General features: G+C 40.1%; 1 protein-coding gene and 1 pseudogene across 29 annotated transcripts in view; both read left to right on the top strand.

Annotated features, from left to right (window-relative positions):
• LOC147168452 (protocadherin gamma-A11-like) overlaps window positions 1-25,808 on the top strand; it is a 284,949-nt gene that overhangs the window by 99,113 nt on the left and 160,028 nt on the right. For 2 of the 28 annotated variants that reach the window (XM_086084336.1, XM_086084313.1), the window contains exon 1: window positions 20,808-23,351. The exons of the other annotated variants lie outside the window; for them this stretch is intronic. In XM_086084336.1, coding sequence (XP_085940462.1) covers window positions 20,940-23,351 — 2,412 coding nt within the window. In that variant the 5' untranslated portion in view covers window positions 20,808-20,939. Of the gene's footprint in view, window positions 1-20,807; window positions 23,352-25,808 lie in introns of those variants that run through there. 28 annotated transcript variants of the gene reach the window in all.
• Window positions 1-25,808, top strand: part of LOC147168456 (protocadherin gamma-A11-like) — a 164,900-nt pseudogene that overhangs the window by 29,563 nt on the left and 109,529 nt on the right. The gene's annotated exons all lie outside the window — the stretch shown is intronic.

Here is a 25,808-nt window from a genome sequence, read left to right as displayed (position 1 = left end):
AGCGAGGAGAAGTCGCACATTTTTGATCTCTTTTCAATGTAATTTTCGCCGTTTTTGCCTCTTCATTTTCGATCAATCATAAGTTTTCAACCTGCTCTCATTTTGTCATTTTTCATCCGATTAAAAAACTGAGAACATGCTCGCGTTCCCCAAACCCTTGCCGTTCTAACGAGCCATTTCTGGAATCTGCATCTTCAACCGTTAAGTCGCGAGAGGCTTTTGTTTGAGGTGAGCGTAATCCTATACAAATCAATGGAGTGTTGGTGCGTGACGTCTCCTCACAACTTAAAATCAAATGTGTGTGCGTGAATGTGCATGTTTTGTAAAGGGGCAGTGCGATACTGTTAATTATGGTAGATTCCACATTTCTTGACCGATTTCAATGGTTTGAATTTTAAACTGTTCAGCTCATTGAAATGTTACTTAAAATCAAATGTGTGTGCGTGAATGTGCATGTTTCTTAAAGGGGCAGTAACATAGTGTTGATTATGGTTAACTTCCACATTTCTTGACCCATTTGAATGCTTGAAAGTTTAAACTGTTCAGCTCATTGAAATGTTACTTAAAATCAAATGTGTGTGCGTGAATGTGCATGTTTCTTAAAGGGGCAGTAACATACTGTTGATTTTGGTTAACTTGCACATTTCTTGACCGATTTCAATGGTTTAAATTTTAAACTGTTCAGCTCATTGAAATGTTGGTTAAAATCAAATGTGTGTGCGTGAATGTGCATATTTCTTAAAGGGACAGTAAGATACTTTATTTGATCTTGATTATGGTTAACTTGCACATTTCTTGAGCGATTTCAATGGTTGAAAGTTTAAACTGTTCAGCTCATTGAAAAGAGTTAGCAGGCCCATTCAAAATTTCCGCGGGAATTTTTCTAGTTATGGGCCTGCTAAGCGGAGCAAGCAGCAGCGAAGCTGCTGCTTGCGGAGCAAGCAGGCACATATTACTATCCTAGAAAAAGGGTTTATTATGGGCCTGCTAAGCGGAGCAAGCAGCAGCGAAGCTGCTGCTTGCGGAGCAAGCAGGCACATATTACTATCCACCCTAGAAAAGGGTTTATTATTTTTCTTTTTCTTTTTTATTCTTCCACCGACTTTTCCGCAAAAATGCGGCCCGAACCGTAGATCGCACCGGGACAAATGAGGTATCAAACGATGCGGCTCGCTCTGACTCGCTGCGCTATTATTTTTATAAGAATTCCCAGTTACCATGGCGACGCTATTCCCAAAAAACCACCCAAAATTCAAGGAAGGAAAAACCCATAGGAATGAATGGGATATCAACTCCAAACGAGCACCTTTTTCCAAGACACGCTGCGCGCGCATACGTTCACCGATTGATATGAATTTTAGCTCATTTTGTTGGAATTTTTCCCATCTTTAGCTCAGTGTCAAAAAAAATATTAAGGAATGAAAGCTCTTCCCCCTGTGCGGGTTCAAAGACAGTGAGTGTAATCGCCACTCTGATATGCAATTAAGGCTTCAGTGACGGGAACCAAAAAATCTATTTCCAAAAGTTTCACTTCAACTCGTCACCATGGCCACAATCTTTGCTCACTAGACATCAAATTCACACATTTTGTAGCCACAAGCCTCTGCTTTCTGAAAAACTAAGTTTTATTTGGCTAAGGTGTCATTTAGTACCTTTATTTTCACTTTAAGCGAGGAGAAGTCGGACTTTCTCGCCTATCTCCTCCATGTTAATTTCGCCGTTTTTTCCCTCTTCATTTTCGATCAATCATAAGTTTTCAACTTGCTCTCATTTGGTCATTTTTCATCCGATTAAAAATCTGAGAACATGCTCGCGTTCCCCAAACCCTTGCCGTTCTAACAAGCCATTTCTGGAATCTGCATCTTCAACCGTTAAGTCGCGAGAGGCTTTTGTTTGAGGTGAGCGTAATCCTATACAAATCAATGGAGTGTTGGTGCGTGACGTCTCCTCACAACTTAAAATCAAATGTGTGTGCGTGAATGTGCATGTTTTGTAAAGGGGCAGTAAGATACTTGATTGTGTTGAACTTCCACATTTCTTGACCGATTTCAATGGTTTAAATTTTAAACTGTTCAGCTCATTGAAATGTTACTTAAAATCAAATGTGTGTGCGTGAATGTGCATGTTTTGTAAAGGGGCAGTAAGATACTTGATTGTGTTGAACTTCCACATTTCTTGACCGATTTCAATGGTTTAAATTTTAAACTGTTCAGCTCATTGAAATGTTACTTAAAATCAAATGTGTGTGCGTGAATGTGCATGTTTCTTAAAGGGGCAGTAACATACTGTTGATTATTGTTAACTTCCACATTTCTTGAGCGATTTCAATGGTTGAAAGTTTAAACTGTTCAGCTCATTGAAAAGAGTTAGCAGGCCCATTCAAAATTTCCGCGGGAATTTTTCTAGTTATGGGCCTGCTAAGCGGAGCAAGCAGCAGCGAAGCTGCTGCTTGCGGAGCAAGCAGGCACATATTACTATCCTAGAAAAAAGGGTTTATTATTTTTTATTATTCCACGACTTTTCCGCAAAAATGCGGCCCGAACCGTAGATCGCACCGGGACAAATGAGGTATCAAACGATGCGGCTCGCTCTGACTCGCTGCGCTATTATTTTTATAAGAATTCCCAGTTACCATGGCGACGCTATTCCCAAAAAACTCCCAAATAAAGTCCCATAGGAATGAATGGGAATCCGAAAGAGATCAACTCCAATCAAGCCCCTTTTTCAAAGACACGCTGCGCGCGCATACGTTAACCGACCGATATGAATTTTAGCTCATTTTGTTGGAATTTTTGTCATCTTTAGCTCAGTGTCAAAAAAAAATTTAAGGAATGAAAGCTCTCCCCCCTGTGCGGGTTCAAAGACAGTGAGTGAAATATCCTTTATCCCATGTGTGTGTATTGCATGAGCTAGAGCGGACCAATTAAGAAACAGAGTGAAGACAGAGAAAAAAATTGATTTCAAGTTTCACTTCAACTCGTCACCATGGCCACAATCTTTGCTCACTAGACATCAAATTCGCACATTTTGTAGCCACAAGCCTCTGCTTTCTGAAGAACTAAGTTTTATTTGGCTAAGGTGTCATTTAGTACCTTTATTTTCACTTTAAGCGAGGAGAAGTCGCACATTTTTGATCTCTTTTCAATGTAATTTTCGCCCTTTTTGCCTCTTCATTTTCGATCAATCATAAGTTTTCAACCTGCTCTCATTTGGTCATTTTTCATCCGATTAAAAAACTGAGAACATGCTCGCGTTCCCCAAACCCTTGCCGTTCTAACGAGCCATTTCTGGAATCTGCATCTTCAACCGTTAAGTCGCGAGAGGCTTTTGTTTGAGGTGAGCGTAATCCTATACAAATCAATGGAGTGTTGGTGCGTGACGTCTCCTCACAACTTAAAATCAAATGTGTGTGCGTGAATGTGCATGTTTTGTAAAGGGGCAGTGAGATACTGTTAATTATGGTAGATTCCACATTTCTTGACCGATTTCAATGGTTTGAATTTTAAACTGTTCAGCTCATTGAAATGTTACTTAAAATCAAATGTGTGTGCGTGAATGTGCATGTTTCTTAAAGGGGCAGTAACATACTGTTGATTTTAGTTAACTTGCACATTTCTTGACCGATTTCAATGGTTGAAATTTTAAACTGTTCAGCTCATTGAAATGTTACTTAAAATCAAATGTGTGTGCGTGAATGTGCATGTTTCTTAAAGGGACAGTAAGATACTTTATTTGATCTTGATTATGGTTAACTTGCACATTTCTTGACCGATTTCAATGGTTGAAAGTTTAAACTGTTCAGCTCATTGAAAAGAGTTAGCAGGCCCATTCAAAATTTCCGCGGGAATTTTTCTAGTTTTTCAACTTATTATATCATCTTCCACGGGTTTTTCCGCAAGAATGCGGCCTGTACCGTACATCGCACCGGGACAAATGAGGTATCAAACGATGCGGCTCGATCTGACTCGCTGCGGCATTATTTTTATAAGAATTCCCAGTTACCATGGCGATGCTATTCCCAAAAAACTCCCAAATAAAAGTCCCATAGGAATGAATGTGAAACCGAAAGACATCAACTCCAATTCAAGCACCTTTTTCCAAGACACGCTGCGCGCGCATACGGTAACCGATTGATATGAATTTTAGCTCATTTTGTTGGAATTTTTGTCATCTTTAGCTCAGTGTCAAAAAAAAAATTAAGGAATGAAAGCTCTTCCCCCTGTGCGGGTTCAAAGACAGTGAGTGTAATCGCCACTCTGATACCCAATTAAGCTTTCAGTGACGGGAACCAAAAAATCTATTTCCAAAAGTTTCACTTCAACTCGTCACCATGGCCACAATCTTTGCTCACTAGACATCAAATTCGCACATTTTGTAGCCACAAGCCTCTGCTTTCTGAAAAACTAAGTTTTATTTGGCTAAGGTGTCATTTAGTACCTTTATTTTCACTTTAAGCGAGGAGAAGTCGGACTTTGCCGCCTATCTCCTCCATGTTAATTTCGCCGTTTTTTCCCTCTTCATTTTCGATCAATCATAAGTTTTCAACCTGCTCTCATTTGGTCATTTTTCATCCGATTAAAAAACTGAGAACATGCTCGCGTTCCCCAAACCCTTGCCGTTCTAACGAGCCATTTCTGGAATCTGCATCTTCAACCGTTAAGTCGCGAGAGGCTTTTGTTTGAGGTGAGCGTAATCCTATACAAATCAATGGAGTGTTGGTGCGTGACGTCTCCTCACAACTTAAAATCAAATGTGTGTGCGTGAATGTGCATGTTTTGTAAAGGGGCAGTGAGATACTGTTAATTATGGTAGATTCCACATTTCTTGACCGATTTCAATGGTTTGAATTTTAAACTGTTCAGCTCATTGAAATGTTACTTAAAATCAAATGTGTGTGCGTGAATGTGCATGTTTCTTAAAGGGGCAGTAACATATTGTTGATTATGGTTAACTTTTACATTTCTTGAGCGATTTCAATGGTTTAAATTTTAAACTGTTCAGCTCATTCAAATGTTACTTAAAATCAAATGTGTGTGCGTGAATGTGCATATTTCTTAAAGGGACAGTAAGATACTTTATTTGATCTTGATTATGGTTAACTTGCACATTTCTTGAGCGATTTCAATGGTTGAATTTTTAAACTGTTCAGCTCATTGAAATGTTAGTTAAAATCAAATGTATGTGCGTGAATGTGCATGTTTCTTAAAGGGGCAGTAATACTTTTAGTAGATTATAACTTCCACATTTCTTGACCGATTTCAACGGTTGAAATTTTAAACTGTTCAGCTCATTGAAAAGAGTTGCAAGAGTTAGCAGGCCCATTCAAAATTTCCGCGGGAATTTTTCTAGTTTTTTTTCTTATTTTTTAATCTTCCGCGTTTTTTTCTGCTAAAATGCGGCCCGTACCGTAGATCGCACCGGGACAAATGAGGTATCAAACGATGCGGCTCGATCTGACTCGGTGCGCTATTATTTTTATAAGAATTCCCAGTTACCATGGCGACGCTATTCCCAAAAAACTCCCAAATAAAAGTCCCATAGGAATGAATGGGAAAAGGAAAGACAAAATCACACATCAAGCACCTTTTTCAAAGAGACGCTGCGCGTGCATACGTTAACCGATTGATATGAATTTTAGCTCATTTTGTTGGAATTTTTCCCATCTTTAGCTCAGTGTCAAAAAAAATATTAAGGAATGAAAGCTCTTCCCCCTGTGCGGGTTCAAAGACAGTGAGTGTAATCGCCACTCTGATATGCAATTAAGGCTTCAGTGACGGGAACCAAAAAATATATTTCCAAAAGTTTCACTTCAACTCGTCACCATGGCCACAATCTTTGCTCACTAGACATCAAATTCGCACATTTTGTAGCCACAAGCCTCTGCTTTCTGAAGAACTAAGTTTTATTTGGCTACGGTGTCATTTAGTACCTTTATTTTCACTTTAAGCGAGGAGAAGTCGGACTTTGACGCCTATCTCCTCCATGTTAATTTCGCCGTTTTTTCCCTCTTCATTTTCGATCAATCATAAGTTTTCAACCTGCTCTCATTTGGTCATTTTTCATCCGATTAAAAAACTGAGAACATGCTCGCGTTCCCCAAACCCTTGCCGTTCTAACGAGCCATTTCTGGAATCTGCATCTTCAACCGTTAAGTCGCGAGAGGCTTTTGTTTGAGGTGAGCGTAATCCTATACAAATCAATGGAGTGTTGGTGCGTGACGTCTCCTCACAACTTAAAATCAAATGTGTGTGCGTGAATGTGCATGTTTTGTAAAGGGGCAGTGAGATACTGTTAATTATGGTAGATTCCACATTTCTTGACCGATTTCAATGGTTTGAATTTTAAACTGTTCAGCTCATTGAAATGTTACTTAAAATCAAATGTGTGTGCGTGAATGTGCATGTTTCTTAAAGGGGCAGTAACATACTGTTGATTATGGTTAACTTGCACATTTCTTGAGCGATTTCAATGGTTTAAATTTTAAACTGTTCAGCTCATTGAAATGTTGGTTAAAATCAAATGTGTGTGCGTGAATGTGCATGTTTCTTAAAGGGGCAGTAATACTTTTAGTAGATTATGGTTAACTTGCACATTTCTTGAGCGATTTCAATGGTTGAAAGTTTAAACTGTTCAGCTCATTGAAAAGAGTTAGCAGGCCCATTCAAAATTTCCGCGGGAATTTTTCTAGTTTTTCTTTTTCTTTTTTATTCTTCCACCGACTTTTCCGCAAAAATGCGGCCCGAACCGTAGATCGCACCGGGACAAATGAGGTATCAAACGATGCGGCTCGCTCTGACTCGCTGCGCTATTATTTTTATAAGAATTCCCAGTTACCATGGCGACGCTATTCCCAAAAAACCACCCAAAATTCAAGGAAGGAAAAACCCATAGGAATGAATGGGATATCAACTCCAAACGAGCACCTTTTTCCAAGACACGCTGCGCGCGCATACGTTCACCGATTGATATGAATTTTAGCTCATTTTGTTGGAATTTTTCCCATCTTTAGCTCAGTGTCAAAAAAAATATTAAGGAATGAAAGCTCTTCCCCCTGTGCGGGTTCAAAGACAGTGAGTGTAATCGCCACTCTGATATGCAATTAAGGCTTCAGTGACGGGAACCAAAAAATCTATTTCCAAAAGTTTCACTTCAACTCGTCACCATGGCCACAATCTTTGCTCACTAGACATCAAATTCACACATTTTGTAGCCACAAGCCTCTGCTTTCTGAAAAACTAAGTTTTATTTGGCTAAGGTGTCATTTAGTACCTTTATTTTCACTTTAAGCGAGGAGAAGTCGGACTTTCTCGCCTATCTCCTCCATGTTAATTTCGCCGTTTTTTCCCTCTTCATTTTCGATCAATCATAAGTTTTCAACCTGCTCTCATTTGGTCATTTTTCATCCGATTAAAAATCTGAGAACATGCTCGCGTTCCCCAAACCCTTGCCGTTCTAACAAGCCATTTCTGGAATCTGCATCTTCAACCGTTAAGTCGCGAGAGGCTTTTGTTTGAGGTGAGCGTAATCCTATACAAATCAATGGAGTGTTGGTGCGTGACGTCTCCTCACAACTTAAAATCAAATGTGTGTGCGTGAATGTGCATGTTTTGTAAAGGGGCAGTAAGATACTTGATTGTGTTGAACTTCCACATTTCTTGACCGATTTCAATGGTTTAAATTTTAAACTGTTCAGCTCATTGAAATGTTACTTAAAATCAAATGTGTGTGCGTGAATGTGCATGTTTCTTAAAGGGGCAGTAACATACTGTTGATTATTGTTAACTTGCACATTTCTTGAGCGATTTCAATGGTTGAAAGTTTAAACTGTTCAGCTCATTGAAAAGAGTTAGCAGGCCCATTCAAAATTTCCGCGGGAATTTTTGTTTCTAGTTATGGGCCTGCTAAGCGGAGCAAGCAGCAGCGAAGCTGCTGCTTGCGGAGCAAGCAGGCACATATTACTATCCTAGAAAAAAGGGTTTATTATTTTTTATTATTCCACGACTTTTCCGCAAAAATGCGGCCCGAACCGTAGATCGCACCGGGACAAATGAGGTATCAAACGATGCGGCTCGCTCTGACTCGCTGCGCTATTATTTTTATAAGAATTCCCAGTTACCATGGCGACGCTATTCCCAAAAAACTCCCAAATAAAGTCCCATAGGAATGAATGGGAATCCGAAAGAGATCAACTCCAATCAAGCCCCTTTTTCAAAGACACGCTGCGCGCGCATACGTTAACCGACCGATATGAATTTTAGCTCATTTTGTTGGAATTTTTGTCATCTTTAGCTCAGTGTCAAAAAAAAATTTAAGGAATGAAAGCTCTCCCCCCTGTGCGGGTTCAAAGACAGTGAGTGAAATATCCTTTATCCCATGTGTGTGTATTGCATGAGCTAGAGCGGACCAATTAAGAAACAGAGTGAAGACAGAGAAAAAAATTGATTTCAAGTTTCACTTCAACTCGTCACCATGGCCACAATCTTTGCTCACTAGACATCAAATTCGCACATTTTGTAGCCACAAGCCTCTGCTTTCTGAAGAACTAAGTTTTATTTGGCTAAGGTGTCATTTAGTACCTTTATTTTCACTTTAAGCGAGGAGAAGTCGCACATTTTTGATCTCTTTTCAATGTAATTTTCGCCCTTTTTGCCTCTTCATTTTCGATCAATCATAAGTTTTCAACCTGCTCTCATTTGGTCATTTTTCATCCGATTAAAAAACTGAGAACATGCTCGCGTTCCCCAAACCCTTGCCGTTCTAACGAGCCATTTCTGGAATCTGCATCTTCAACCGTTAAGTCGCGAGAGGCTTTTGTTTGAGGTGAGCGTAATCCTATACAAATCAATGGAGTGTTGGTGCGTGACGTCTCCTCACAACTTAAAATCAAATGTGTGTGCGTGAATGTGCATGTTTTGTAAAGGGGCAGTGAGATACTGTTAATTATGGTAGATTCCACATTTCTTGACCGATTTCAATGGTTTGAATTTTAAACTGTTCAGCTCATTGAAATGTTACTTAAAATCAAATGTGTGTGCGTGAATGTGCATGTTTCTTAAAGGGGCAGTAACATACTGTTGATTTTAGTTAACTTGCACATTTCTTGACCGATTTCAATGGTTGAAATTTTAAACTGTTCAGCTCATTGAAATGTTACTTAAAATCAAATGTGTGTGCGTGAATGTGCATGTTTCTTAAAGGGACAGTAAGATACTTTATTTGATCTTGATTATGGTTAACTTGCACATTTCTTGACCGATTTCAATGGTTGAAAGTTTAAACTGTTCAGCTCATTGAAAAGAGTTAGCAGGCCCATTCAAAATTTCCGCGGGAATTTTTCTAGTTTTTCAACTTATTATATCATCTTCCACGGGTTTTTCCGCAAGAATGCGGCCTGTACCGTACATCGCACCGGGACAAATGAGGTATCAAACGATGCGGCTCGATCTGACTCGCTGCGGCATTATTTTTATAAGAATTCCCAGTTACCATGGCGATGCTATTCCCAAAAAACTCCCAAATAAAAGTCCCATAGGAATGAATGTGAAACCGAAAGACATCAACTCCAATTCAAGCACCTTTTTCCAAGACACGCTGCGCGCGCATACGGTAACCGATTGATATGAATTTTAGCTCATTTTGTTGGAATTTTTGTCATCTTTAGCTCAGTGTCAAAAAAAAAATTAAGGAATGAAAGCTCTTCCCCCTGTGCGGGTTCAAAGACAGTGAGTGTAATCGCCACTCTGATACCCAATTAAGCTTTCAGTGACGGGAACCAAAAAATCTATTTCCAAAAGTTTCACTTCAACTCGTCACCATGGCCACAATCTTTGCTCACTAGACATCAAATTCGCACATTTTGTAGCCACAAGCCTCTGCTTTCTGAAAAACTAAGTTTTATTTGGCTAAGGTGTCATTTAGTACCTTTATTTTCACTTTAAGCGAGGAGAAGTCGGACTTTGCCGCCTATCTCCTCCATGTTAATTTCGCCGTTTTTTCCCTCTTCATTTTCGATCAATCATAAGTTTTCAACCTGCTCTCATTTGGTCATTTTTCATCCGATTAAAAAACTGAGAACATGCTCGCGTTCCCCAAACCCTTGCCGTTCTAACGAGCCATTTCTGGAATCTGCATCTTCAACCGTTAAGTCGCGAGAGGCTTTTGTTTGAGGTGAGCGTAATCCTATACAAATCAATGGAGTGTTGGTGCGTGACGTCTCCTCACAACTTAAAATCAAATGTGTGTGCGTGAATGTGCATGTTTTGTAAAGGGGCAGTGAGATACTGTTAATTATGGTAGATTCCACATTTCTTGACCGATTTCAATGGTTTGAATTTTAAACTGTTCAGCTCATTGAAATGTTACTTAAAATCAAATGTGTGTGCGTGAATGTGCATGTTTCTTAAAGGGGCAGTAACATATTGTTGATTATGGTTAACTTTTACATTTCTTGAGCGATTTCAATGGTTTAAATTTTAAACTGTTCAGCTCATTCAAATGTTACTTAAAATCAAATGTGTGTGCGTGAATGTGCATATTTCTTAAAGGGACAGTAAGATACTTTATTTGATCTTGATTATGGTTAACTTGCACATTTCTTGAGCGATTTCAATGGTTGAATTTTTAAACTGTTCAGCTCATTGAAATGTTAGTTAAAATCAAATGTATGTGCGTGAATGTGCATGTTTCTTAAAGGGGCAGTAATACTTTTAGTAGATTATAACTTCCACATTTCTTGACCGATTTCAACGGTTGAAATTTTAAACTGTTCAGCTCATTGAAAAGAGTTGCAAGAGTTAGCAGGCCCATTCAAAATTTCCGCGGGAATTTTTCTAGTTATGGGCCTGCTAAGCGGAGCAAGCAGCAGCGAAGCTGCTGCTTGCGGAGCAAGCAGGCACATATTACTATCCACCCTAGAAAAGGGTTTATTATGGGCCTGCTAAGCGGAGCAAGCAGCAGCGAAGCTGCTGCTTGCGGAGCAAGCAGGCACATATTACTATCCTAGAAAAAAGGGTTTATTGTTGCGTTTATTATTATATCATCTTCCACGATTTTTCCGCAAGAATGCGGCCCGTACCGTAGATCGCACCGGCACGAATGAGGTATCAAACGATGCGGCTCGATCTGACTCGGTGCGGCATTATTTTTCTAAGAATTCCCAGTTACCATGGCGACGCTATTCCCAAAAAACTCCCAAATAAAAGTCCCATAGGAATGAATGGGAAAAGGAAAGACAAAATCACACATCAAGCACCTTTTTCAAAGAGACGCTGCGCGCGCATACGTTAACCGATTGATATGAATTTTAGCTCATTTTGTTGGAATTTTTCCCATCTTTAGCTCAGTGTCAAAAAAAAAATTAAGGAATGAAAGCTCTTCCCCCTGTGCGGGTTCAAAGACAGTGAGTGTAATCGCCACTCTGATACCCAATTAAGCTTTCAGTGACGGGAACCAAAAAATCTATTTCCAAAAGTTTCACTTCAACTCGTCACCATGGCCACAATCTTTGCTCACTAGACATCAAATTCGCACATTTTGTAGCCACAAGCCTCTGCTTTCTGAAAAACTAAGTTTTATTTGGCTAAGGTGTCATTTAGTACCTTTATTTTCACTTTAAGCGAGGAGAAGTCGGACTTTGGCGCCTATCTCCTCCATGTAAATTTCGCCGTTTTTTCCCTCTTCATTTTCGATCAATCATAAGTTTTCAACCTGCTCTCATTTGGTCATTTTTCATCCGATTAAAAAACTGAGAACATGCTCGCGTTCCCCAAACCCTTGCCGTTCTAACGAGCCATTTCTGGAATCTGCATCTTCAACCGTTAAGTCGCGAGAGGCTTTTGTTTGAGGTGAGCGTAATCCTATACAAATCAATGGAGTGTTGGTGCGTGACGTCTCCTCACAACTTAAAATCAAATGTGTGTGCGTGAATGTGCATGTTTTGTAAAGGGGCAGCGAGATACTGTTAATTATGGTAGATTCCACATTTCTTGACCGATTTCAATGGTTTGAATTTTAAACTGTTCAGCTCATTGAAATGTTACTTAAAATCAAATGTGTGTGCGTGAATGTGCATGTTTCTTAAAGGGACAGTAACATACTGTTGATTATGGTAGATTCCACATTTCTTGACCGATTTCAATGGTTTAAATTTTAAACTGTTCAGCTCATTGAAATGTTACTTAAAATCAAATGTGTGTGCGTGAATGTGCATGTTTCTTAAAGGGGCAGTAACATAGTGTTGATTATGGTTAACTTCCACATTTCTTGACCCATTTCAATGGTTGAAAGTTTAAACTGTTCAGCTCATTGAAATGTTACTTAAAATCAAATGTGTGTGCGTGAATGTGCATGTTTCTTAAAGGGGCAGTAACATACTGTTGATTATGGTAGATTCCACATTTCTTGACCGATTTCAATGGTTTAAATTTTAAACTGTTCAGCTCATTGAAATGTTACTTAAAATCAAATGTGTGTGCGTGAATGTGCATGTTTTGTAAAGGGGCAGTAAGATACTTTTAGTTGATGTTGATTATGGTGAACTTCCACATTTCTTGACTGATTTCAATGGTTTAAATTTTAAACTGTTCAGCTCATTGAAATGTTAGTTAAAATCAAATGTGTGTGCGTGAATGTGCATGTTTCTTAAAGGGGCAGTAATACTTTTAGTAGATTATGGTTAACTTGCACATTTCTTGAGCGATTTCAATGGTTGAAAGTTTAAACTGTTCAGCTCATTGAAAATAGTTAGCAGGCCCATTCAAAATTTCCGCGGGAATTTTTCTAGTTGTTGTTATTATTATATCATCCTTCCACGAATTTTCTGCTAAAATGCGGCCCGTACCGTAGATCGCACCGGCACGAATGAGGTATCAAACGATGCGGCTCGATCTGACTCGGTGCGGCATTATTTTTCTAAGAATTCCCAGTTACCATGGCGACGCTATTCCCAAAAAACTCCCAAATAAAGTCCCATAGGAATGAATGGGAATCCGAAAGAGATCAACTCCAATCAAGCACCTTTTTCAAAGAAACGCTGCGCGCGCATACATTAACCGACCGATATGAAAATTAGCTCATTTTGTTGGAATTTTTGTCATCTTTAGCTCAGTGTCAAAAAAAATTTTAAGGAATGAAAGCTCTCCCCCCTGTGAGGGTTCAAAGACAGTGAGCAAAGGGGTGAAAGTCGCCTTTCTTGCATCAGTTAGAGCGTGACTAATTAAGGTCTGAGTGGTGGGAACCAAAAAATATATTTCCAAAAGTTTCACTTCAACTCGTCACCATGGCCACAATCTTTGCTCACTAGACATCAAATTCGCACATTTTGTAGCCACAAGCCTCTGCTTTCTGAAGAACTAAGTTTTATTTGGCTAAGGTGTCATTTAGTACCTTTATTTTCACTTTAAGCGAGGAGAAGTCGCACATTTTTGATCTCTTTTCAATGTAATTTTCGCCGTTTTTGCCTCTTCATTTTCGATCAATCATAAGTTTTCAACCTGCTCTCATTTTGTCATTTTTCATCCGATTAAAAAACTGAGAACATGCTCGCGTTCCCCAAACCCTTGCCGTTCTAACGAGCCATTTCTGGAATCTGCATCTTCAACCGTTAAGTCGCGAGAGGCTTTTGTTTGAGGTGAGCGTAATCCTATACAAATCAATGGAGTGTTGGTGCGTGACGTCTCCTCACAACTTAAAATCAAATGTGTGTGCGTGAATGTGCATGTTTTGTAAAGGGGCAGTGCGATACTGTTAATTATGGTAGATTCCACATTTCTTGACCGATTTCAATGGTTTGAATTTTAAACTGTTCAGCTCATTGAAATGTTACTTAAAATCAAATGTGTGTGCGTGAATGTGCATGTTTCTTAAAGGGGCAGTAACATAGTGTTGATTATGGTTAACTTCCACATTTCTTGACCCATTTGAATGCTTGAAAGTTTAAACTGTTCAGCTCATTGAAATGTTACTTAAAATCAAATGTGTGTGCGTGAATGTGCATGTTTCTTAAAGGGGCAGTAACATACTGTTGATTTTGGTTAACTTGCACATTTCTTGACCGATTTCAATGGTTTAAATTTTAAACTGTTCAGCTCATTGAAATGTTGGTTAAAATCAAATGTGTGTGCGTGAATGTGCATATTTCTTAAAGGGACAGTAAGATACTTTATTTGATCTTGATTATGGTTAACTTGCACATTTCTTGAGCGATTTCAATGGTTGAAAGTTTAAACTGTTCAGCTCATTGAAAAGAGTTAGCAGGCCCATTCAAAATTTCCGCGGGAATTTTTCTAGTTATTTTTTTTCTTTTTTATTCTTCCACCGACTTTTCCGCAAAAATGCGGCCCGAACCGTAGATCGCACCGGGACAAAAGAGGTATCAAACGATGCGGCTCGCTCTGACTCGCTGCGCTATTATTTTTATAAGAATTCCCAGTTACCATGGCGACGCTATTCCCAAAAAACTCCCAAATAAAGTCCCATAGGAATGAATGGGAATCCGAAAGAGATCAACTCCAATCAAGCACCTTTTTCAAAGACACGCTGCGCGCGCATACATTAACCGACCGATATGAAAATTAGCTCATTTTGTTGGAATTTTTGTCATCTTTAGCTCAGTGTCAAAAACAATTTTAAGGAATGAAAGCTCTCCCCCCTGTGAGGGTTCAAAGACAGTGAGCAAAGGGGAAAAGTCGCCTATTTAGAGTGTGACTAATTAAGGCTTCAGTGACGGGAACCAAAAAATCTATTTCCAAAAGTTTCACTTCAACTCGTCACCATGGCCACAATCTTTGCTCACTAGACATCAAATTCGCACATTTTGTAGCCACAAGCCTCTGCTTTCTGAAGAACTAAGTTTTATTTGGCTACGGTGTCATTTAGTACCTTTATTTTCACTTTAAGCGAGGAGAAGTCGGACTTTGACGCCTATCTCCTCCATGTTAATTTCGCCCTTTTTGCCTCTTCATTTTCGATCAATCATAAGTTTTCAACCTGCTCTCATTTGGTCATTTTTCATCCGATTAAAAAACTGAGAACATGCTCGCGTTCCCCAAACCCTTGCCGTTCTAACAAGCCATTTCTGGAATCTGCATCTTCAACCGTTAAGTCGCGAGAGGCTTTTGTTTGAGGTGAGCGTAATCCTATACAAATCAATGGAGTGTTGGTGCGTGACGTCTCCTCACAACTTAAAATCAAATGTGTGTGCGTGAATGTGCATGTTTTGTAAAGGGGCAGTGAGATACTGTTAATTATGGTAGATTCCACATTTCTTGACCGATTTCAATGGTTTGAATTTTAAACTGTTCAGCTCATTGAAATGTTACTTAAAATCAAATGTGTGTGCGTGAATGTGCATGTTTCTTAAAGGGGCAGTAATACTTTTAGTAGATTATGGTTAACTTGCACATTTCTTGAGCGATTTCAATGGTTGAAAGTTTAAACTGTTCAGCTCATTGAAAATAGTTAGCAGGCCCATTCAAAATTTCCGCGGGAATTTTTCTAGTTGTTGTTATTATTATATCATCCTTCCACGAATTTTCTGCTAAAATGCGGCCCGTACCGTAGATCGCACCGGCACGAATGAGGTATCAAACGATGCGGCTCGATCTGACTCGGTGCGGCATTATTTTTCTAAGAATTCCCAGTTACCATGGCGACGCTATTCCCAAAAAACTCCCAAATAAAGTCCCATAGGAATGAATGGGAATCCGAAAGAGATCAACTCCAATCAAGCACCTTTTTCAAAGAAACGCTGCGCGCGCATACATTAACCGACCGATATGAAAATTAGCTCATTTTGTTGGAATTTTTGTCATCTTTAGCTCAGTGTCAAAAAAAATTTTAAGGAATGAAAGCTCTCCCCCCTGTGAGGGTTCAAAGACAGTGAGCAAAGGGGTGAAAGTCGCCTTTCTTGCATCAGTTAGAGCGTGACTAATTAAGGTCTGAGTGGTGGGAACCAAAAAATATATTTCCAAAAGTTTCACTTCAACTCGTCACCATGGCCACAATCTTTGCTCACTAGACATCAAATTCGCACATTTTGTAGCCACAAGCCTCTGCTTTCTGAAGAACTAAGTTTTATTTGGCTAAGGTGTCATTTAGTACCTTTATTTTCACTTTAAGCGAGGAGAAGTCGCACATTTTTGATCTCTTTTCAATGTAATTTTCGCCGTTTTTGCCTCTTCATTTTCGATCAATCATAAGTTTTCAACCTGCTCTCATTTTGTCATTTTTCATCCGATTAAAAAACTGAGAACATGCTCGCGTTCCCCAAACCCTTGCCGTTCTAACGAGCCATTTCTGGAATCTGCATCTTCAACCGTTAAGTCGCGAGAGGCTTTTGTTTGAGGTGAGCGTAATCCTATACAAATCAATGGAGTGTTGGTGCGTGACGTCTCCTCACAACTTAAAATCAAATGTGTGTGCGTGAATGTGCATGTTTTGTAAAGGGGCAGTGCGATACTGTTAATTATGGTAGATTCCACATTTCTTGACCGATTTCAATGGTTTGAATTTTAAACTGTTCAGCTCATTGAAATGTTACTTAAAATCAAATGTGTGTGCGTGAATGTGCATGTTTCTTAAAGGGGCAGTAACATAGTGTTGATTATGGTTAACTTCCACATTTCTTGACCCATTTGAATGCTTGAAAGTTTAAACTGTTCAGCTCATTGAAATGTTACTTAAAATCAAATGTGTGTGCGTGAATGTGCATGTTTCTTAAAGGGGCAGTAACATACTGTTGATTTTGGTTAACTTGCACATTTCTTGACCGATTTCAATGGTTTAAATTTTAAACTGTTCAGCTCATTGAAATGTTGGTTAAAATCAAATGTGTGTGCGTGAATGTGCATATTTCTTAAAGGGACAGTAAGATACTTTATTTGATCTTGATTATGGTTAACTTGCACATTTCTTGAGCGATTTCAATGGTTGAAAGTTTAAACTGTTCAGCTCATTGAAAAGAGTTAGCAGGCCCATTCAAAATTTCCGCGGGAATTTTTCTAGTTTAACATATGAGCCTCTAAGAGGCGCTGTTACATGGGAAATGAATCGTGTCTGTGCGACGTGATGCAGTGCAGCGCTCTCCTCTGTGACTGCCATTTGGCACAAAAGATCTTCACGTGAACGACGCGCAACGGGTTAGGCTGAAATAATATTAATCTTAATGCGCCTGGCTTGTTTTTGTTAAAGTCTGTTTTTTTAGAAATTTCTAATGGTTTACTAGATAGATTTTTTTCCCGAAATGGAGTCTAAAGATAATCATCTGAACGGAGGAATACGACGGCGAGGATTTGGGCGACGGGCGGCCTGCCTCTTTGTCTTTTGGTGTTTTTTTCTAAACGGAACCCAGGCACAAATCCGCTACTCAATCCCCGAGGAAATGAAAAAAGGCTCGCTCATCGGAAATGTGGCTCAAGATCTCAGATTGGACCTGAAAAGGCTCCGTTCTGGGCGGGCCCGCATCGTGACGGGAGAGAACGTCCAGTACGCCGAGCTGAGGGCGGACAAAGGGCTTCTGGTTGTCCATGAGAGGATAGATCGAGAGCAGCTGTGTGGAGACCTGACGCCGTGCAGCTTCACCTTTGAGATTTTATTGGAAAACCCCATGGAATTGCATCCCGTGACCATCGAAGTGTTGGATGTGAATGACAACACTCCCACCTTTAAAAACAATCATTTGCGTTTTGAAATAAGCGAGTCTGCTATACTCAGGTCTCGTTTTGTTTTGGAAAGTGCATATGATGCCGACGTGGATGCAAACGGCGTGCAGAGCTACATTTTAACACCAAGTGATAATTTTGTTTTACGACAACACGCCAGTCCGGGAGGCAGAAAACATGCAGAAATGGTGCTTCAGAAAGCGTTAGACAGAGAAGAACAACCGCGACTCGCCCTAAAATTAGTGGCTGTAGATGGTGGGAATCCACAGAGATCAGGTACAGTAAATATTGAGATTAACATTTTAGACATCAACGATAATGCTCCCGTTTTCAATCAAACTTTATATAAAGCTAAAGTGGTTGAAAATGCACCAAAAGGCACCCACGTTCTGACTGTGAATGCCACTGACGTAGACAGCGGTTCGAATGGAAATGTAACATACTCATTTTCAAAATCAAATGCAGAAATATCAGGTTTATTTCAGATCGACCAAATGACAGGACTTATATCAATAGTAAAACAAATCAACTATGAAAAAGACAAAACAATTGAATTAATGGTTGACGCTAAAGATCAAGGTGGGTTGGCTGATTCTGCAAAAGTAGAACTAGAAGTCTTGGATTTAAATGATAATGTCCCAGTCATCAACGTAATGTCCTTCACTAGTTTTGTGTCAGAAAACTCACCTGCTGGTACCACTATTGGTATCATTAATGTGAAAGATTTAGATTCTGGTGAAAATGGTCACGTGAGGTGCGCGATTGAAGTGGGCGTTCCATTTAGGATTAAATCCAACGTGAGACATTATTTTGCAATGGTGACTGATGCTGCCTTAGATCGTGAACGTGTGCCAGACTATAACATCACAGTTGTTGCATCAGACGCTGGCTCGCCTCCCCTCTCCAATAAAATAACTTTTAATTTGAAAGTTTCAGACGTGAATGACAATGCTCCTGTGTTTCCGGTCAACTTTTATAGTGCAAACATAGCAGAAAACAACTCGCCAGGTGTTTCTGTGCTAAGAGTGAGTGCCAAAGATCCAGATGAAAACCAGAACTCTCGTGTCTCTTACATGTTAGAGCAGAGTGAAATCGGAGGAAGTCCAATTTCTGAATTTGTGTCTGTAAATGCAGAAAGTGGAGTTATTAATGCAGTTCGCTCATACGACTATGAGCAAATCAAAGAGCTGATATTTATTGTCAGAGCACAAGATGGAGGCTCCCCTCCCCTCAGCAGCAACATAAGCGTCCGGATGGTGATCCAGGACCAGAACGACAATGCCCCTCAGGTCCTGTACCCGATCCAGACGGGCAGCTCGGTGCTGGCCGAAATGGTGCCTCGTTCGGCAGACGTGGGCTATCTGGTGACTAAAGTGGTGGCCGTGGATGTGGACTGTGGGCAGAACGCCTGGCTCTCCTATAAAGTGCACAAAGCCACAGACAGGGCGCTGTTTGAAGTGGGCCTCCACAATGGAGAAATAAGAACTGTCCGGCAGGTGACTGATAAAGATGCTGTCAAACAAAGACTGGCTGTTGTAGTGGAGGACAACGGGCAGCCCTCTCGTTCAGCGACAGTCATTGTTAACGTGGCGGTGGCGGACAGCTTCCCTCAAGTGCTGTCAGAGTTCACTGACTTTAGCATGCACGACAAGGAGTACAATGACAAGCTGACTTTTTACTTAGTCTTGGCGCTGGCTGTGGTCTCCTTCCTCTTCATCACCTGCTTGCTGCTTATCATATCAGTCAAAGTGTACAGGTGGAGACAGTCTCGCGTCCTGTACCACTCCAACCTGCCTGTCATTCCGTATTATCCTCCACGGTACTCGGATACTTTGGGGACTGGGACCCTCCCGCACGTGTACAATTACGAGGTGTGCAGGACCACTGACTCCAGAAAAAGTGACATGAAGAATATCCAAGCCATGAGTCAAAGTTTAGTAAGTGTGGATGGAGCTGATGCTGATACGCCGCATGACAACATGCAAATGTCAGGAAACTTTTCTCAGATGTCAACTTTGGTGAGTGAAATGTTCCACTATTTTTTGTTCTTGTCATCGGATATATTGTTCAGTGTTTGTCCTCATCTTGAGAAATAAGATCATATAGGCCTAAAAGGTCAACATTTTGTCGTTCAAATTGGAAAATATTTTACTGTGTTTTTATTTTAAAATATTAACTTGGGATGTTTTGCCATTAATTAGCAACACACAAATATAGTGAACAATGAGTATTGGTTTAAATTTTGGGTGGGGTTGGGTAATTCCTGGCAAAAATGCTGACTTTTTCCTGATGATTCGTTTTTGATTGACGTTCGTTGTCGCTGTCCAGGTGCTGAAACTGTTTGGAGTTAGAAGTTATGCTCTCTATTATTACAGTGAGCTACAACTTCATCAGTTTTCTTACCTCATACTGCCTTTCAACAAGCACGTATTGTCCTTATGTAACGGTGTTATTTATTTAAGTGATTACATTTATTCATTTGTAATGGCTCAACAGCGCCCCTGCTTGCATCCGGCGGGTATACATAACTGTGTGTGCTGCAGGGCCGCCAATTCAACTGTGTCGTTGCCGAGGTGAGTTGGGAGCAATGCGCACTTGCTGCTGGCTGCTTCACCAATAATGCAAATTTAACTATTTATTTCTTAGTTTGACGAAACTGCCGATTAGGCCTTGTGGATTGACCAGTGAACGTCGTATTTGTGCAAGACAAACATGTCCTACTCATTCAAAATGAATTATTGAATATCCGTGCAGTTACACTACTATTGTTTATATTCGGAAAGTCTACAATATAGAGTAGCTTGAATTAAAATAAAACATAAAGATGTTCCAGAAATTATTTTTAAAAAAAGAAGAAGAGTAGCCTATACTAATAGTCAGGATTTGTTGGTCTTGAAATGTTAACACAAAGGACGTTTAAATTATTACAAAATCAAAGCTCTTTAAATTCATGAGTTCCTTTTTCATACCTATGCCTGCTTTGTAATTATATCCTATCATATTGCACCAATAGACTTAATGTGGAGTTGCACTACTGTGAAAATGCTCTGGGCGCCACTGGTGACACGTCATTGAATTTAAGTAAAACGTGTATGCACTGGAGTCCTCCTCTTTGGCTCATTTTCGAGCTTCGTTAATCAGAAAGACGACTGACTGGTCGCCATTTGAAGAGAGGCGTTTACCGTGGATTATTGTGTTTATTTTTTGGATCTTCTAAGAGCACTTGTGTTTATTTTTAAAGGAATCTGCTCGAAATATTTTTTTTTATTATTATTATTCACGATGGATTGTATGTGGATGCAAGCCGTCAGAGGTGGATGGCGCACACTGTTTGTCATTCTTTGTCTCTGTGAGCTGCGCTCCGTGACTGGACAGGCTCACTATTCCATACCGGAGGAGCAGGCAGAAGGTTATTTTGTTGGAAATATTGTGCGAGATCTGGGCTTGGACGTGGTTAGACTCGTGGCAGGTAAAGCTCGTATTATTACCAAAGGAGGCCGACAGTATGTGGATTTAAAGCGAGACAAAGGCACACTTGTGATTAAAGAGCGCATCGACCGAGAGGAGCTTTGTGGAAAGACGACGCCCTGCAGCTTCAGTTTCGACGTCATTTTAGAAAATCCAATCCAGCTTTATCGCGTAACAGTGGAGGTCGTAGATATTAATGACAACAGTCCGTCCTTCCCACAGTCTGAAATTAATTTGAAAATTGCTGAAAATGCGGCAGTGGGAACTCGTGTTTCACTCGAGAATGCGGACGACCCTGATGTTGCTGTTAATGATATTCAGAAATATTCACTTAAACCATCAGATGATTTTAAATTGGAAATACAAAGCCAAACAAATGGAAGGAAGGTTATTGAAATTGTTTTGCAGAAGCCTTTAGACCGAGAGAAAGAGGAGAGTCTCACACTCATGCTGGTAGCTTCAGATGGTGGTGAGCCACATAGATCAGGGACGGTGAGAATTAAAATCATTGTGCTGGATGCAAACGATAACGCACCAGTGTGCACACAACCTGTCTATAAGGTAGACGTGCCAGAAAATTCACCTGCAGGAACATTGATCACCACTGTTAGCGCAAACGATGCTGATGCAGGCCTCAATGGTGATGTCACTTTTTCCACTCGTTATTCCAAAGATACAGAACGGCTGTTTGATCTAAATGATAAAACTGGAGAGATTAAAATTATTGGTATTTTAGATTTTGAGAAATCTCAGATTTATGAATTACATGTCCATGCTAGTGACCATGGAGGATTTACCGATACATGTAAAGTTATTGTGAACATAATTGATGAGAATGACAATATCCCAAGAATAGAAATTATGTCATTTTCTCAATCCATACCTGAGGATTCTCCCCCAGGTACAACTGTAGCTGTTTTTAATGTAAATGATGAAGACTCTGAGGGCAACGGTGTTGTCAAGTGTGCCATTAATGATGACGTCACTTTTAAAATTGAGTCTTCTCTAACAGGTTACTACACCATAGTGACTGAAAACTTCTTAGACAGAGAAAGTGTCCCTGAATATAATATCACTATAACAGTGACTGACCAAGGCTCACCACCTCTGTCGAGTAGTAAAAACATTAATGTTAAAATATCTGATGTGAATGACAACCCACCCAAATTCCAACAGTCAGAATACAGTAAGATTGTACCAGAAAACAACTCTCCTGGATTTTCCGTGTTTACTGTCAGTGCTAGTGATGCAGACTGGGGCCAGAATGCTCGAGTGTCTTACTTCCTGGAGGAGAAAGAAGTTCATGGAGTAGCTGTGTCCTCTTTTGTCTCAGTCAATGCGGAAAATGGTGTCATCCATGCAGTCAAATCATTTGATTATGAACAAATCAAGTCTTTTGACTTTAACATCACTGCCCGTGACTCCGGATCCCCTCCTCTGAGTTCTGTGGCCACAGTTCACATGGTGATCCAGGACCAGAACGACAACGCCCCTCAGGTCCTGTACCCGGTCCAGACGGGCAGCTCGGTGCTGGCCGAAATGGTACCTCGTTCGGCAGACGTGGGCTATCTGGTGACTAAAGTGGTGGCCGTGGATGTGGACTGTGGGCAGAACGCCTGGCTCTCCTATAAAGTGCACAAAGCCACCGACAGGGCGCTGTTTGAAGTGGGCCTCCACAATGGAGAAATAAGAACTGTCCGCCAAGTGACTGATAAAGATGCTGTCAAACAAAGACTGACTGTTGTAGTGGAGGACAACGGGCAGCCCTCTCGTTCAGCTACAGTCATTGTTAACGTGGCGGTGGCGGACAGCTTCCCTCAAGTGCTGTCAGAGTTTACTGACTTTAGCATGCACGACAAGGAGTACAATGACAAGCTGACTTTTTACTTAGTTTTGGCGCTGGCTGTGGTCTCTTTCCTCTTCATCACCTGCTTGCTGCTTATCATATCAGTCAAAGTTTACAGGTGGAGACAGTCTCGCGTCCTGTACCACTCCAACCTGCCTGTCATTCCGTATTATCCGCCGCGGTACTCGGATACTTTGGGGACAGGAACTCTCCCGCATGTGTACAATTACGAGGTGTGCAGGACCACTGACTCCAGAAAAAGTGACATGAATAATATGCAAACCATGACTCAAAGTTTAGTGAGTGTGGATGGAGCTGATGCTGACACGCTGCATGACAACACGCAAATGTCAGGAAACTTCTCACAGATGTCAACCTTGGTGAGTGAAATGTTTCACTATTTAATTTTTTTGGCATCAGATATTTTGTTTAGCGTTTGGCCTCACCTTAAGAAATAAGATCATGTAAAAGGTCAACATCTTTGTCAATCATTTCGAATTTGAAAACCGTACGTTTGATCTAATGTGTTTTTAATCTTGTGATTTTGTTTACATTAATTAACAAATATAGTTATAAATGTGATTTTTTTTTCTTTTTGGGGTAGGTTAGAGGGAGTTACACGAGGCACAAATGCTCACATTTTCCATGATAATTCATTTTTGTTTAAAGTTTGTTGTCGCTGTCCATGTTACTGAAGCTGCTGGAAGTCAATTTACCCCCTGTGATCATGTTTTTCCCTTTTACAGTAGGCTACAACTTAATCAGTTTCCCCACCTCACGGGCACTTGCCTTTACTACATTTCATCAAGCACTTATTATTATTAACTACATCAGTTGTTATGTTGTTACATATTGTCTCTTCTTATTTTAATACTCATTCAAAATTAATTATTGATGTTCACTGCAATTACTGTACTGTTTTTCATATTTGAAAAAGTCTACAATATTAAGTAACTTGAATTAAAATGAAACATAAATATATTACATGTAAGTAATTTTTTAAAATATTTTTTGTTGTTGATTCTTTTTTTTTAAGATTTGTTGTTGATGATTCTGTTTAATTTACAGTATACTCCTAGTCAGGCTATGTTGGTCTTGAAAAGTTTACACAAGGAAGGTTGCATTGTTACAGCACTATAGTAGAAGTTCTTTACCCTCATGCATTCCTTTCTCCTCATATACGCCTGCTTTGAATTCATATCCTATCATATTTGACAAGCACCAATAGGCCTAATGTCGAGTTGCACTACTGTGACAATCCTCTGGGCGCCGCTGGTGACACGTCATTGAAGGAGAGTGAAACGAGTGCGTGCCTCCTACTCTTGGTTTCCTTTTAGAGCTTCTCTGCTGGGAAAGACGACGGACTGCTCGCCATTAGAAGAGAGTGGTTTACCGTGGATTATTGTTTTTATTTTTGCATTATATAATTTGAAGATTGGTTGTTATTATTTTAAAGGAATATACTTGGAATATTTTTTGGATTCACGATGGCTTGTAGGTGGATGCACGCCGTCAGAAGCGAATGCCGCACACTGTTTGTGATTCTTTGTCTCTGTGAGCTGCGCTCCGTGACTGGACAGGCTCGCTATTCCATACCAGAGGAGCAAGCAGAAGGCTCTTTTGTTGGAAATATTGCGAGAGATTTGGGCTTGGACGTGGTCAGACTCGTGGCAGGTAAAGCTCGTATTATAACCAAAGAAGATCGACAATATGTTGATTTAAAGCGAGACAAAGGCACACTTGTGATTAAAGAGCGCATCGACCGAGAGGAGCTTTGTGGAAAGACGACGCCCTGCAGCTTCACTTTCGACGTCATTTTAGAAAATCCAATCCAGCTTTATCGTGTGACAGTGGAGGTAGTGGACATTAATGACAACAGTCCGTCCTTCCCAAAGCCTGAAATTAATTTAAAAATTATTGAAAATGCTGCAGTGGGAACTCGTTTTTCACTCGAGAATGCGGACGACCCTGATGTTGGAATTAATGATATTCAGAAATATTCGCTTAAACCTTCAATTAATTTTAAATTGGAAATGCAAGGTCAACCAAATGGGAGGAGGATTATCGAAATGGTTTTGCAGAAGCCTTTAGACCGAGAGAAAGAGGAGAGTCTTACACTCATGCTGGTAGCTTCAGATGGTGGTGAGCCACATAGATCAGGGACAGTGAGAATTCAAATCACTGTGCTGGATGCAAACGACAACGCACCAGTGTGCACTCAACCTGTTTATAAGGTAGACGTGCCAGAAAATTCACCTGCAGGAACATTGATCACCACTGTTAGCGCAAACGATGCTGATGCAGGCCTCAATGGTGACGTCACTTTTTCCACTCGTGCCACTAAAGAAACAGAACAGCTGTTTAATGTAAATGTTAAAACGGGAGAGATTAAAATTACTGGCATATTAGATTTCGAGAAATCAAAGAGCTATGAGTTAAACATCCATGCTAGTGATCATGGAGGTTATACCGATACATGTAAAGTTATTGTTAAAATAATTGATGAGAATGACAATGTCCCCACTATAGAACTTATGTCATTTTCTCAATCCATACCTGAGGATTCTCCCCCAGGTACAACTGTAGCTGTTTTTAATGAAAATGATAAAGACTCTGAGGCCAACGGTGTTGTCAAGTGTTCCATTAATGATGACGTCCCTTTTAAAGTTGAGTCTTCATTAACGGGATATTACACCATAGTGACTGAAAACTTAATAGACAGAGAAACTGTTCCTGAATATAATGTCACCATAACAGTGACTGACCAAGGCTCTCCACCTCTATCTAGTAGTAAAAACATCAATGTTAAAATATCTGATGTGAATGACAACCCACCC

Source organism: Leptonotus elevatus, chromosome 9, assembly GCF_054856555.1.
Source record: "Leptonotus elevatus isolate MCC_2025b chromosome 9, RoL_Lele_1.0, whole genome shotgun sequence".
NCBI classification, from domain to species: Eukaryota; Metazoa; Chordata; class Actinopteri; order Syngnathiformes; family Syngnathidae; genus Leptonotus; species Leptonotus elevatus.
This window is presented reverse-complemented; position numbering and strand designations above follow the sequence as displayed.